Here is a 15,732-nt window from a genome sequence, read left to right as displayed (position 1 = left end):
ATTATCAGAATCAAACTAGTGAATCGATCGAAGATGAAGAAACCTTAGATACGAACGAATGCAAATCCAAAAAATAAATAATAAATATCAACACTGAATGTTAAAGAATTAGAGAATCAACATGATTAAAAGAAAGAAATCATAATATAACCTTGATGTTGAAGATTTTCAGGAGGCGATTAGGAAAACGGGTCCGCATCACCTGAAGATGGTAAACATTTTAGTTTTGAGCGGGAAAACACTAATGAGAGGCTGTAGAAAGGTGTCATGTGTTCCTAGGTAGTTTTATTAGACATTATAGATATAAATATAGATCTAAACCTAGATATCATTTTCTAAGTGTGAAAACAATCAAAATATCCAATTCATCCCCAAAAATGAGTCAATATCAATAGTCATCCAAGGACCAACATGACCTCCACACCATTATTATCCATCCTTTAAATAAGTTTGTTATTATCCGGTCTTTAAATAAATTTGTTATTAGACCATGTGTAGTGAGAGGGGGAAGATCCTTGTGGATTTTGTATCATGTGACGGTCCAGTCAGCATATGGGCATTGTGAGGCATTATGTAAAAGGAGAGTAGTGGGGCTTGAAATATTGGAATGATTAGATATTCTAACAGAACTAAATAAAAAATAAAACAAACCATAAAAAAATGCTATTGGCCAAAGATAAAGTTTAAGGCATTTAAAAAAACACGCTCCACCAATTTTTTTTTTAAAAAAAAAACCCCCAAGGAGTGGTTACCAGGTGTTGTTGGGCAAAGTTAAAAAAACCCGGGTGGTCTTAGCTGCATCCAGTGTTTGACCAACACAGAAGACTCAATCAATGGCGTTTTTTTTTTGAACGGTGACTTCTAGTCAAAATCTACCCAGACTATGTTGTTTTAATCAGGTCTGCGCTAGGTCAGACTTGGTTACGACGTTCCCCAGAAACCGTACTGCCTCCACACGATATGCCTACTAACAGCCGGATAATTCAACACTCCTTCATCCGTAACCTCACATATTCACATCAACAAATTATCACAACATGCTTCAATATCCATATTCAGTCCACTCAAATCAATCTCCTATCCAATTTGCAGGTTAACTTGTTCCACCTACTTTAATTCCGTAAGTTCTCGTTAAATTTTCGTCGAATTCGTCATCGATTTAGTTTTCCTGAACTATTAGGAGTTATGATCGCTGCTTACGGTTAATTGTTACTATTTTCGGGTTTCTGTTTGAGTTTGACTGGAAGTCAACGTTTAGAGGGTGTTAAACTGTTAATTAAGTGAGAAGATGGGTGGAAATAATTCTAGATCCACTGAGGATATTGAAGGAAATAAATTATCAATATTATCAATTGAAGTTGCAAACACAATCGTTAAGGGTGCCATTTTGATGCAATCTCTTTCAAAGGATAACATAAAACACTTAAAAGAGGTAGTGTTGCCTTCAGAAGGTGTGCAACTTCTAATATCAGAAGACATGGATGAGCTCCTCAGAATTGCTGCATTTGATAAAAGGTGGGTACCATGAATGTAACTAACACCATGCGTAGTGGAAGACACCCCACCCTTGGGCGTTTTGCGCCATGTGGCAGTCCAGCTAGCAATGGGGCATTATGGGGCGTTTTTCTAAAACGGGTGTAGTGGGGACGTGGGCATTATGTTAAAAGGGGTGTAATAGAATTTAAATAAAAAAAAAACCATCAAAAATTGTTATTGGCCAAACACAAAAGGGATGCACAGTCATTGGCCAACACAAAATGAACATGGCGTGGAAAAAACGCCATAACAAAATTTCTTGACAAAAACGCCCATGGGGGTGGTTTGGGGCGTGGTGGGGCGTTTTCGAAGGCAAAAAACGCTAGAAGCTGCCCCACTACGGCATAGTTGTCAATAGCGGCTATAGCAGTCGCTATAGCGCGCTATATGGTGATGCGACTATGTGTCGCTATATAGGTTATGGCGATGAATAGCGAGCTTAGCGACAGTTAGGTTTTTTTTTTTTTTTGATGTTAATATCAATTAGATATAGCTATAAAATAGCTGGATTTATAGGTTTTTGTTAAATATACATGTAAAATATCATATATACAAGGGTATTTTGATGTAATATACATATAAAAATTTTCAAAATTTTTTTTCTAGTGTAATCGCTATTTATAAAATAGCCGTCGCTATTTGTCGCTATTCGTTACGTAGCCTATAGGTGCCTTGTCGCTATTTGTCGCTATTCGCCATCGACAACTATGCACTACGGGTGGTCTAATGATAAAATCATTGCTTTTTATTTAAAATGGCTTATTTTAAGAATCTTGCTTTTATGATCTTTATAGGGAAGAATTTAAAATCTTTTCTGGAGAAGTGGTTCGATTTGGAAATCGATGCAAAGATCCTCAATGGCACAACCTGGACCGTTATTTTGAGAGTAATTTTGTGGACATTAATTGGAGGTGGGAATTTCGACCCGTTTGCTTATTATTAATGTGTCACTTGGGTAACATGTCAAAAGGGTGAAAGAAAATTTCTTAAAACGGAACCAGTCAACCTCGTGAACTGTTTTGTTATAAAGAATTATATATCATCCAAATGGTGAAGATTTAAATGAAAACCACTTTTATTGCGAAAACTCGAAAACTAACTAAAAAAGCCTAAAAACACACAATTTTTTTTTTCAAATTTTTTATAAAAATTGCTAGTTTTTTATATAAAAAAAAACTTTTTTTCAAAAAAAAAAAATTGTAGTGCACATGTGTAATATTACACATGTGTAGGGTTGTAAACGAACCGAACGTTCAGCGAACAGTTCGTGAACCGTTCGGCGGGAAGTTCGTTTATCTTCGTTCGTTTAACAAACGAACGAACATGAACAAGAAATTTCGTTCGATTAGTTAAATGAACGAACATGAACAGAGGTCTCGTTCGTTCCATTGTGTTCGTGAACGTTCGGTAAGGTGTTCGTGAACATCTGTTGATTTGCGTTTGTTTATGTTCGTATGTTTGTGTTTTAATTGAAGATCTTTGTACTTTCTTATATTTTATTTGTATTTTTTATATTATTAAACTTTTATTTATTTTATTTCCCTAACAATTAAGTTAGGGTACTCATTTTCACCTTTTTTATGCATCATTTCCCTTTCATATCTCATTATTTACATCCACGAATACGATCGACATCCGTTTCACAATAAGGGATTCAAGTTCCAGTGCTACTCTTTCTGGGCCATCTATCTTTATCCTTCGTCGCGTTCGCCAAATTTATTTGTGTTTGTGAACCGTTCGCGAACACGCTCATTTCCTTAATGAACGAACACGAAGATAAAATCTCGTTCGGTAAGTGTTCATGAACACATTTATTTCCTTAACAAACGAACACGAACAAGGCCTTGTTCGTGTACGTTCGGTTCGTTTACAGCCCTACACATGTGCACTACAATTTTTTTTTTGAAAAAAAGTTTTTTTTTATATAATTTAAATAGCGAAAATTGGTATGCAAAAAAAAAAAAATTGGGTATGTTTTTTAGGCTTTTTTTAGTTAGTTTTCGAGTTTTCGCGATAACTAGTGGTTTTCATTTGAACCTTCCCCTCATCCAAATAACGTTAATCACTGAAATCTTATTTGACACTAGTTAATTAAAAAAATAATTTTCTTTTTGGACAAAAGTGTTTCTACCTTTCGATCTGACTTGTACCGGAAAATACCTGTTTTGAGTCTTTTGACCCGTTTTGCCACCTCTAACATAAATCTGTTTTGTCAAATTCGATTTGCACATGCTAATGTGTTTATTATATTGTTTAGATTGGGATCAAAACTAATTCCTAGGGCTGCAATAGATATCTGTATAAGACACGATTAAACCTGTTTACTGAAAAAGTACACTACTTGGTTTTTTACCTTTTTAAAAATAAATAGAATTAGGAGGCCACGATCAATCATTTCTTCTCCTTGGTACATAAAACATACAACTCTGTTATAGACGTGAGATATAAAGTAGTTAAACAAGTTGTATTCATGTTTAATACTTATGCTATTCGCGTCGTCAGAGACCGGTTAAACTCGATAAGACGCGAGTTGCCAGCCTTACTAATTCCCCAGAAACAACTAAAAGAAGAAGCAGAAACCACCATGGGGCATTTGAAGAATTTGGTTCAGTATACTGCAGTGAGTATTTGCTACTCTATATTATATCTCTGTTCTAATTTCTTTGCATATTTAGAAGGGGAAAATACAGAAAAAGGAATAGTAGTTCATACTATGATGTGCATATTGGACTTCTTTAAATTGATAACGATTGTCCGGTACCTCAATTTGAAGCAATAACATCAAAGCTTATAAAAAAAAAAGATAAAAAAAGATGAATGAGATGTGAGTAAGTTGCCGAAGTTACTAAAGGACAAGGTGGCCCTAATATCTTACATAAGGCACACACTTTGAAATGGTAATTTGAAGGGATTGGTTACTTATGACAATCAATCTCTGAATTTTTATACAGCACTGATAAAGCTAAAAAAATGCAATTATTCCTTCCATGTATTTTAAGAAACAAATAATATGTCACTGACCTTTTCTATTCACGCTGCACATAGAATAAAGAATCGATTATAAGTAGAGAATTGCGAGGAATGCATAAACACATGTACATATTGCAGTTCTTTACTTAAATTGAGTATGCTGTATGTATCGAATGCACCTCTATATATGTGTGTGTACATATATATATATATGTATGTGTGTTTATATATGTGTGTGTGCATATATATATATGTATGCATGTGTGTGTTTATATACATGTGTAGCGTTAGAAATCAAAGTAAAGTGATTTTGCATGCAGGAATTATGCCATGAGTTACAAGAGCTGGACCGGCGTGAACAAATTTTTCGACGAGAGCAAATATTAGAGAACCCCAATCTTTCTCCACCAGGTAACCATTATCCTCAAAAAAATGTGGAGATGATATTCAGTTACCTTTTGAGTTAAATGCCATTTTAGTCCCTGTGGTTTTGGCTATTTTGCCAGTTTAGTCCAAAGGTTTCATTTTTAACCTGTGTGTCCAAAAAAGTTTCACAGTTGCCATTTTAGTCCACTTGGTTAACTTCATCCATTTTTTCTGTTAATGAGAAGGCCAATTTGGTCATTTTGTATGTAATTCTGTTAACTAAAAGGGCAATTCAGCCATATAAAATGACCGAATTAGCCTTCTCGTTAACAGAAAAAATGGATGAAGTTAACCCAATGGACTAAAATGGCAACTGTGAAACCTTTTTGGACCCACAGGTTAAAAATGAAACCTTTGGACTAAACTGGCAAAATGGCCTAAACCACAGGGACTAAAATGGCATTTAACTCGTTACCTTTTCTATGACCATAATCCTTATCTAGCTGTTATTATTTATTTTCTATTTTATTTTTCATATGGTGAGATGGTCGTGTGCATGAATATTTGGTAAGTTTTTGGCTTGAAGTACCTAATGCACATGTATGATGTAACTTAATATTCGTTAAACATTATATTATTATATAAAGGGGTCAGATTACCTATCTTTAGGGGCGGATATAGCTTGATACAAGGGGTAGCCCCTGCTACCCCTTCACGCTCCGGCGGTAGTGTAAATTTTGGAAAAATTTGACGTTTTTTTCTAGATCCGCCACTGGCTATCTTGAGGGCAGAATTGAAGAGTCAAAGGAAGCACGTGAGAAGTTTGCAAAAGAAGTCACTTTGGTCCAAGAGTTTGGAAGAGGTAACAAACTATAACTGTATATCTTTGTGAAGAGTAGAATACAAATGTATCCTTTATAGTATGCTTATTATTATTTTTTTCATCACTTTATATAGGTGCAATGGTTTTTCTGTTTAAGCTATAAGGGATATTCTCTTGGAAGGGGTGTAATATTTCACTAAGTACTTATATTTTTTATGTAAGGTGATGGAGCAACTCGTAGACATTGTGCAATTCTTGCACTTTGAGATTCATAATGCTTTTGGAACAGCTGGTAGGTCTTCTAAACGAGCAACTTGTTCGATTTTAATTTTAAGTTTATCTTTTTTACCGGTAAGATCCGCTTCCAAATACACTTATTTGCCGATTCGCCATCATTTCAAGATGTTGCCTGCCTCCTAGATTGATTAGTTAGTTGATTGTGGTCTACAATTTTTTTTTCATAGAGTTAATTACTGTTTTCGTCCCTGTGGTTTGTCAAAAATTACTATTTCAATCCATTAGTTTAAAAATTGCGATTTCAGTCCCTGTGGTTTCACTTCCGTAACCATTTCAGTCCACCTCGTAACCATTTCAGTCCCTGTACTTATAGAATAAATGGATTGAAATGGTTACAAAAGTGAAACTACAGGGACTGAAATGGCTACGAAAGTGAAACCACGGGGACTGAAATCGCAATTTTTAAAGTAATGGACTAAAATAGTGATTTTTGACAAACCACAGGGATGAAAACAGTAATTAACTCTTTTCATATTTGTCTTATTAAGCGATATTTTATGTGTTTGTTCGTTAGTTAAACCCATTATTAAACTATGTGCCAAATCAAATGTCAATTTATCTCATGAATGCCTATGAGGGATATATATAATTTGGGTAAAGTTATCCTAGAAATTCTCCTAAACCTAGGACGGGTACAAAGACACAATGGATCACAAAAAATAACACAATGCCCAGAAAAAAGACACAATAAATCGCAAAAAAAGACACAATGACTATAAATAAAAAGACACAATGCTAAATAAAAAGACAAAATGATCTAAACAAAAATTCTAAAATCTACAAGCTAGAAATACAAAGCAAAAACCTAAAATCTAATATCGTAGAGTTTGACGAAACGGTTCTAATGCCGCTAGAATGGGTTCAATCAGAGTCCGTTTGATACCCTTTGTACGATTTTTTTATGAGACTATGTATTTGAACCTTTCCCTATATGTTATTTCAGATACCCAAACACCAGTAAAAAGCAACCGGCAGAAGTTGGGAGCAGCTGGTCTTGCTCTACATTATGCTAATATTATTACTCAGATTGATACACTTGTGAGTTTCTGTTCTTTAGATATTATTAGCTGTGTGATCATACATTTATAATGCTTGTTCTTTCAGACATAAACATGGATACCAGTATATATTCTGTTTGATAAGGAGTAATGGTAATAATATAAAGAGTAAATTACGTTTTTGGCCCCTGTGGTTATATCACTTTTACTATATTAGCCCAAAATAAGAATTTTTAACATATCTGCCCCCATGGTCTCTTTAACTAACCATTTTGCCCCTAAGTCTAGAGATCACGGGGGCCAAAATGGTTAGTTATAGAGACCATGAGGACATATATGCTAAAAATTTTATTTTGTGCTAATATAGTAAAAGTGATATAACCACAGAGGCGAAAAACACAATTTATTCTAATATAAATTGTAATAAAAGTATTTAATGATACACATCAGGTCACTCACTCAGGTTCTGTGTCTCCGCATACAAGGGATTCTTTGTACCAAGGACTACCGCGTAATATTAAGTTAGCAATACGCTCCAACTCACATTGGTTTCACCTAAATGAAGAGGTACGAGTTAATAATCTATTTTGCAGGGTTTTTTGGTTGCATTTTGTAGATTCTTTGTCTACTTTGCGGTCTATTTTTTCCAGTATTATATATGTAGTCGCGATAGTAAACTGGCATTTTCATTCCTGTGGTTTATTCATTTTGGTCACCTTCATCCAAAAGGTTTTTTTTCTCGCATTATCGTCCCTGTGGTTTCAAAAAAAAAACTTGCCATTTTCATCCAGTTTATTAACTTCGTTCACTTTTTACTGTCAAATTAGGGGTATTTATGTCTTTTTTACATAATTTACAATTTTTTAAGCAATATGTACAAATGAAAAAAAAAAGACACATAAGTTAAATCCTACCCCCTTTCTTTAACCCTAACTTCACCACCTCCTCCTACATCATCCGCCACCACCACCGTCGTCACACCATTTGCCGGTGCCCCCTTCTCTTCTCTGCCTCTCATTTACCGCCCTTTTTTTGCCATTAACTGGTGGCCGCAGCCCCCACATGTGTTGTGGATTGATTAAATGAAGGCAGAGCGGTGTATTATTTCTCTAAATGTGATGAGAAATGACAGAAGAAAGAGATTCGCACCAAATCGATAACCGTTTCATTACAACGACCAACTATATGTAACAACTTCTAACCACTATTTTACACATAGACCCCTTGACTATCGTACAACTAACGTAAACACACTACCCAGACTTACTCACTAACATACAAGACCCTGTACTTATTACAATGTTACACATAAGCCCCTAAACCCATTACCACATATCACAATGGTATTTAGGGTTTAAAAATAATAGACCACTATCACATTTGCCAATCATCAAATTACAAAAAAAAAAAAAAAGGCTAGTGCGTCCATTCATCTTATGTTTGACTTTAGTACATAAGCCACTGATTCGGTGAAGGCATCAAATTCAGATTCATCTGGCTCCAATTTTAGCTGCTATTGATTTAGAGTCGGTGCAATGTTGTTAAAAGAGGTTTAAAAATAATCGACCAGTATCACATTGGCCCACTGCTCTGCCAGTTGTACCTTTTTGTACTTGTCCGATGTTTACCTGCGCTTCTTCCCACCTCGCGACCCGGGTATATCCCGTGTAGTCGGCGCAAGGTCAAGGAAGCCAGGTCTTTTACCCGAGAGCTAAGTGTCAGAACTGATCTTGTTTTGGTCCTGGCCTCGCGCGCAACTTGGAACACATCTGTTTAGTAGGCGCAAGGTCGGGCAAGTTATCAATTTGGTTTAACTTGGGTATGGTCTCGCGCGCGACCTGAGGCTGACTCGTATGGTCGGCGCAGGATTTAGGACCATACCCCTTCAGGTATACATAGACGTAACAGGAAACCCTGATGCTAATGGGCTTAACCCTAATATATTCTAACACCTTCTCAAGCTGATTGGCTAAGTGGCATTGAAATCGATTGCACTTGGAGGTCCCGGGGTTGAATATTGGGTTAGCATGGTATTGATGGGAGCCCATGAGTTTTCCCCAAGGGGTTGTCACGGTTACCAAAAAAAACTTTATCATATACGTTATTCGGAAAAAGATTATTAAGTTGCTACTCCATGTATTATGTGTTGGTTAAAACTGATTATAAAAAACTTTTGAGGGTGAACTTGAAATTAACAATTTTTTTCTAGATAGCTAGTAAAGTAATTGTAGATAAAAATATAAAGGAATGTATATCATTATTGTAAGGAATAATGGAATTTAATAATCCTAACTTTCACCAGTTGGCCGGCAACGGATCCAACTTCAAAAATAGCCACGGGCGGTCCCAACAATAAGGGTCCAATGTTTTACAAAATGTCAAAAGTTGGGACCGACAGTGATTATTTTTGAAGTTGGGTCCGTTGTCGGCCAACTGGTGAAAGTTGGGATTATTAAATTCCATTATTCCTTATTGTAACCGCCAAATACTAATTCACATTAAAAGTTGTACTCGAGTCTTGTGGGAGTTTTAACCATTTGAACAATAAAATTTCCATTCCTTTCTAAACATGCATCATCAATGATTTTCCATTTTCTTTACATGAGATAAAGTGTTTTTGTTTTCTATTGCAGCTTACCGTTCCTGAAATTAAAGGAGAAATGAAGAAAACTCTACAATGGCTTGTTCCAATTGCAACAAACACAACCAAGTAATTCTTGACATTTATGACTACTTTCTTCATATTCTTCTGGTCTATAACTTAATATTCTTTTTGTATGGATTAAACAAAGGGGCATTTGGGTGTGTTTCGATGTGTATTTTAGAGTGATTATTGCAACTCTTAGTCACAATAATCATTATTAATACATATCCGAAACATCAACTTAACTTGAAGTTCTAGTTTAATATATATATTTTGTTATTTATTTATTAACTGCTAATCTTGCATCATGTTGAACACCAAATCGGGTCAATGCAGAGCTCATCATGCCTTTGGCTGGGTTGGAGAATGGGTAAACACAGGGTGAGTTCTATTTCCGTTGCTCTTTTCTTGACGTGGCACAATGGGCGGGTCAGGTGGGTTAGATCAACATGTCAAACTGACATTTTTGGTACGGATCGATTGGGTTGACGAATATGATCACAATAGTTATATTAATCAGAGGTTAATTAACTTTTATTAGTAAAGAGTAAATTGCCATTTTAGTCCCTGAGGTTTGGTTCAAATTGCCATTTTAGTCCAAATAGTTTTTTTTTCTCCTCTGAGTCCCTGACTTTTCCATTTTCTTGCCATTTTGATCACATTACCTAACTCAGTCGAAAAATCTGGTTATAACCAAGGGTATTTTTGGCATAACTGTTGTGTAGTGATAACCAGGGGTATTTTTGGCATAACTGTTGTGTAGTGATAACTAGGGGTAGTTTACAACATAATTTATAAACCTCATAATAATTTAATGCCAAAAATACCCCTAATTATAACCTGGTTTTTAGACTAAGTTAGGCAATGTGATCAAAATGGCAAGAAAAAGGAAAAGTCAGAGACCCAGAGCTATGCAGTTAATGCGGTAAAATATCGGATATCGGTAAAGGACCGATATTTGAAATATAGGTTATCTCGGTGAGATATCGGTGGGATATCAGTAATTTTAATATAATGCAGAATTTATATATATAGCAACTTAACACCAATAATTCAGTGATATATCAGTGATATACCGGTTATATCGGTCAAATATAGGTGATATATCGGTTATATCGGTCAAATATCGGTGATATATCGGTCAAATATCGGTCAATATCGCCGATAATATCGGTACCGATATTTTGACCGATATTTGACACCGATATTTTACTAAAGGACCGAGATGACCGATATAACCGATATATCACCGATATTAACTGCATAGAACCAGAGGAGAAAAAAAAACCTATTTGGACTAAAATGGCAATTTAGACAAAAACTCAGGGACTAAAATGGCAATCTACTCATTAGTAAAATTGATTTAGGATATGTACCCTTGGATGATGTCGGGTTTTCTCTTTAGCTTCTTTTTTTTTACTTAACCCGGTTAACATGTTAGAGATAACACGTAACCTAAAGTTTAGTAAATGGGCCAACACATGACCTGAAGTTTGACCCATTCATAAGTAAATGAGTCGAAGTCGGCACCTCTACTTGTTTCTGCTGTACCGCGATCCTGTTTCATTTAAACAGCTAATTAATTTCCTGTAGATACGAGGCAAACCGTGAAATCCCATTAAGAATAGAGACTCTCCACCACGCCGATCCGAAAAAAACTGATGAATATATTCTCAAGCTAGTCATCGGGCTTCATCATCTCGTCTGCTCTTCAAAGGATATAAACAGAGGAAAAAAATCACCTGTAAAGTCTCCTATTCGCTATCGAAACTGGCCTGATTCTCCGTTGTCTGAAGAAATGCTTCAGGATGTTAGCAAAAGAAAACCGACCCTAGTAATAAGCAAAAGTCAGAATTTTGACACCAGAAACAGGTTAAGCAAGCAACATAGGCTAACTAAAAGCAGCAGTCATTCCACGACCCGTGAACTTAGGTGGGATCCGTCGTTTCCCATCAAGAGACCGTCATCTGTTCCGATTATTAACTTTGATGTCGATAGGATAAAGGCTATGGATGTTATAGATGATATAAGAGCGTGAGTAAACACTCTTTTGACGGGTTTCAGGTGTCGACTGCTGTTGTGTGTAAAAAAGTTATGGCTCACATGTTTACATGTTTTCAGTAGATTTTCATGGTTTCTGTATTTATACAGAAAAGTTATGACTCACATGTTGTCATGATTCTATAATGTATATGATGTTGGATTTATATATTTTGTTTATTTCTTTTAAAATTCTTTTTGTTTTGTAATTAACATTTTTCTTAAGATGAAGGCGTAAAAAACCAAAATACTCTTATGTGCATGGGCGCGGGGAGGGGGGGGGGGGATAGTGCACGGTCCTCCCAACCGCCGGAGTGATCTCACTCCGGGAGCCGCTACTCTTATGTGCATTGGCCAATTGGCTGTAGCTCAACTCAGATTACAAGGAAGTGATCGCCACATGTCTCAAGTTTGAATTTGATTTCAACCGGGTATTACGGTATTACTGCAGTGGGCCTTCTGGCGGCGGGTTTTCCCTGAAAGTAGAGATAGTGGGCTTGGGCTACCCACCACTGTCTGCGTCTTGGAATATTATTTTGAGAACGCTAAATATTGCGATAACGAATGAAAAGGCCAATCAAAATCAATCCAAATTCTATTTTTTACACCTTATCATTATTATTCTTATTCAAATAAATATTACAAATTAAATTTACACGCTCAAATTTACATGTATTCGTAAATAAAGGAAACTTACACATACGTAAATTTGTTGTATTTACACATGTGTAAAAAATTTATTAAGAGTTATTTAGAGAGTAGCGATGAATTATTTAAAGAGTAAATTATCTTTTTAATGTTGTATTTTAACTATAACTAGAATTAGTCTCACGTGCGTTGCGCTGCTTCAATGAAATTGACCACAACTGTAGCTTTTTTTGACCAACCAAATGGAAGATATTATTATTAACCAACATGAGGCTTTCCCTTAGACCATGTGTAGTGGTAACAACTTATAATGTCTCCACCATGAGGCATTATCCGACACGTGTCATCCCAGTCAGCATGGGGCATTATAGCAAAAAGTGGTGTAGTGGGGCATTATTCCTATAATGCCCATTCCAATCATTAAAAAAGATTAAAAAAAAAGAAACATTTAAAAAGCTTTTTGGTCAAACATGTCAGCCCATTTGGAATGCCCCCATTGGCCACTACACATAAAGTGGTGTCAGAGAACTCATAAAGTGGTGTATGTTGGGCGTGTTTATTAAAATGCCATGCCCCATTTTTTTCAAAATTTTTTAAACATAACGCCCCATGTAATGGTGCGTTGGGCGTTTTCGGGCGTTTTTTTTTCAATTTAAAAAAAAAAAAAACGCCCCACTACACATGGTCTTAGCAAGCTAGCTAAAGACCAAGCCCAACAACCAACCAAACATGCATCTTAAACCACCAACTAGTCACCCCTACAAGCTACAACACCACAAAAAAAAAAAGACACAACAATACAATCTCTAGTTCTCTAACGCCAATGTAATACTTTAAGATGTAAGATAAACCAAAAAACAACACATTTGTTACCAACACTCAACATTATAAAAGTTGGACAACATGAGCATTACTCTTAGGCAAGAGCTTCGGTTTCATTGGGAACAACACCGTTAGCAATTCTAAAAATCCCTTTCTTCAACGTTTTCATGAACAGAAAACCCTAAATGCACAGAAATCAATCATGTCAGACATCAAATCAACCAATCTAACTGTTCTATCATGCCCCTAATATCCTTAATCATTGAACAATCATTACACATTCATTTAGTCTACAACAATTATTTTTCATTTATCAATCATCACACATTCCTTTATTTGGAACAAAAACACAGATTGTTTGGATGTCTAGGGTTTCACATTGAAATCCAAAGAACAAGATTAACAACACAAAGCATGAACACTTTCCTTAGATTGATGTAGAGATGATTCTAAGAGAATTGGAGAGATCAAGATTGATAGATTGATGACTTATGTGGAACTTGAATGGCCAAAGATTAGAGAAAATGTGTGTAGAAAACAACTGCGTAGTGAGTTTTGTGGTGAGATTAGGGTTGAGTGGTTATTATTAGAGTCTCACAAATAACTCTAAACACTCCCTAAAGATTTACACAAAAACCATATAATAACATGTAATTTACAATTAAAGCACATAGTTCAAGTATTTGTCATGCAGCACATAAGTTTCGTATAAACTATCCGTTTATAATTATTATCCACATCAGTTGCCAATGTTCGAGAGTTATCATGTACGTGTTCCGGTAATTCCCCGATTTACGAACGTAGACTCATTTAACTAACCCTAGTTAAATGCAATGCTATGAATGTATGATTTAATTAATTGTGGTTAGGTTAAAGTAATAACCTGAAGTTGCGAGTTGTCACATCATCCCCAACTTTAAAGAAATTTCGTCCTGAAATTTGATAAGCAGTCTCAGAGAGATGAAACGGTAAGTCAAGATGACTGTGGATTTTCCTCGGGTACCACAACTCGCTCGGCGTTCGGTTGAAAAAATGATTGGATCGAAATGCACCCGTTCAACTTTGGCTCGGTTGAATAAACGCTTAGTTCGATTCTATTCGGTTTATAAACAAACCGAATACGAGCAAAGGTATGATCGAACGTTTCAAATTGGATCAAATGCTTGATTTTACAATTTAGCTGAAAAACATTCCTCTGACTAGGCATGTCATACATACCTTTGTGTGTATTTTTTTTGTAGAATCTACACATGTATCACCCTTCTAATATAATTAATTAGGTATATATAGCACAAATAAATGCACGTATAGATCATTTAAACCAAAAATACGAACTCTACAAGGCTTGTTGCTTTCTGGATGTAACAATTGAGATTGCGGTCCTAGTAGTTTACTAACAAAATACATCTTAATATTATAAGGGGAGGAGGGGTGGTTCACTAGTGATAGTTTCTATCACTCCCACTATCTAATCAAATCATGTCATGTCAGCACCCAATATTCTATCACTAGTGATAGAAATGTAGGGGAGGGGGTGGTATCACTAGTGATGGGATTCCAATGTACAAGTATTAATACACAATGTACAAGATACACATTCATCACCCTCCAACTTCAACGCGTTATATATATAACTCGTTATACTTGACCACGAGTGATGGGAATTGGGCGGGGTGGTGTTCCACGAGTGATACAATAGTATCACGGTATATAACTTGACCTAGGGCTGTAAACGAACCGAACGTTCAGCGAACAATTCGTGAACCGTTCGGCGGGAAGTTCGTTTATGTTCGTTCGTTTAATAAACGAACGAACATGAACAAGAAATTCCGTTCGATTAGTTAAATGAACGAACATGAACAAATGTCTTGTTCGTTCGATTGTGTTCGTGAACGTTCAGTAAGGTGTTCGTGAACATTCGTTGATTTGTGTTCGTTTATGTTCGTATGTTTGTGTTTTAATTGAGGATCTTTGTACTTTCTTATATTTGATTTGTACTTTTTATATTATTAAACTTCTGTTTATTTTACTTCCCTAACAATTAAACTAGAAAACCCACTTTCACCTTGTTTATGCATCATTTCTCATTATTTACATCCACGAATACGATCGACCTCCGTTCTACAATAAGGGATTCAAGTTCGAGTGCTACTCTCTGGTCCATCTATCGTTATCCTTCGTCGTGTTCGGCAAATTTATTTGTTATTCGTTTGTGTTCATGAACCGTTCGCGAACACACTCATTTCCTTAATGAACGAACACGAACATAAAATCTCGTTCGGTAAGTGTTCATGAACCGTTCGTGAACACATTTATTTCCTTAACGAACGAACACGAACAAGGCCTTGTTCGTGTTCGTTCGGTTCGTTTACAGCCCTAACTTGACCACCCCGAGTGGCCTAACAACTAACCTGTAATTATATTTCATTACTATAAAGGTTTAGAGATTACGCCTAGACTGAAGAACCAAAAGGTTAATTTAGAATACACCACCCGTGCAGGGGCGTAACTTAGTGTGAAGTGGGGGGTGCCGCCACCCATTATTTCGGTTAGAAGTGTAAAATTTTTTATTTTTCGTCCAAAAATTT

The 15,732-nt window shown here is 35.9% G+C and overlaps 1 protein-coding gene across 2 annotated transcripts; it reads left to right on the top strand.

The window, feature by feature from the left end:
• The first annotated feature begins 867 nt into the window (after positions 1-867).
• LOC110889372 (protein PSK SIMULATOR 1) lies at positions 868-11,858 on the top strand. Of its 2 annotated transcripts, none has more exons than XM_035979513.1 (12): positions 868-1,092; positions 1,181-1,515; positions 2,331-2,447; positions 4,039-4,156; positions 4,827-4,917; positions 5,637-5,734; positions 5,918-5,987; positions 6,936-7,030; positions 7,441-7,557; positions 9,624-9,700; positions 9,971-10,015; positions 11,228-11,858. In XM_035979513.1, exons 2-12 carry the CDS (start codon positions 1,289-1,291, stop codon positions 11,670-11,672), a joined length of 1,500 nt encoding a protein of 499 aa, XP_035835406.1. In that variant the 5' UTR covers positions 868-1,092; positions 1,181-1,288; the 3' UTR covers positions 11,673-11,858. The 2 variants fall into 2 exon arrangements, with proteins under 2 accessions (XP_035835406.1, XP_035835407.1); XM_035979514.1 differs by having other exon boundaries at positions 874-1,120; positions 1,449-1,515.
• Positions 11,859-15,732: the final 3,874 nt, after the last annotated feature.

Source organism: Helianthus annuus, chromosome 11, assembly GCF_002127325.2.
Source record: "Helianthus annuus cultivar XRQ/B chromosome 11, HanXRQr2.0-SUNRISE, whole genome shotgun sequence".
Classification (NCBI taxonomy): domain Eukaryota; kingdom Viridiplantae; phylum Streptophyta; class Magnoliopsida; order Asterales; family Asteraceae; genus Helianthus; species Helianthus annuus.
This window is presented reverse-complemented; position numbering and strand designations above follow the sequence as displayed.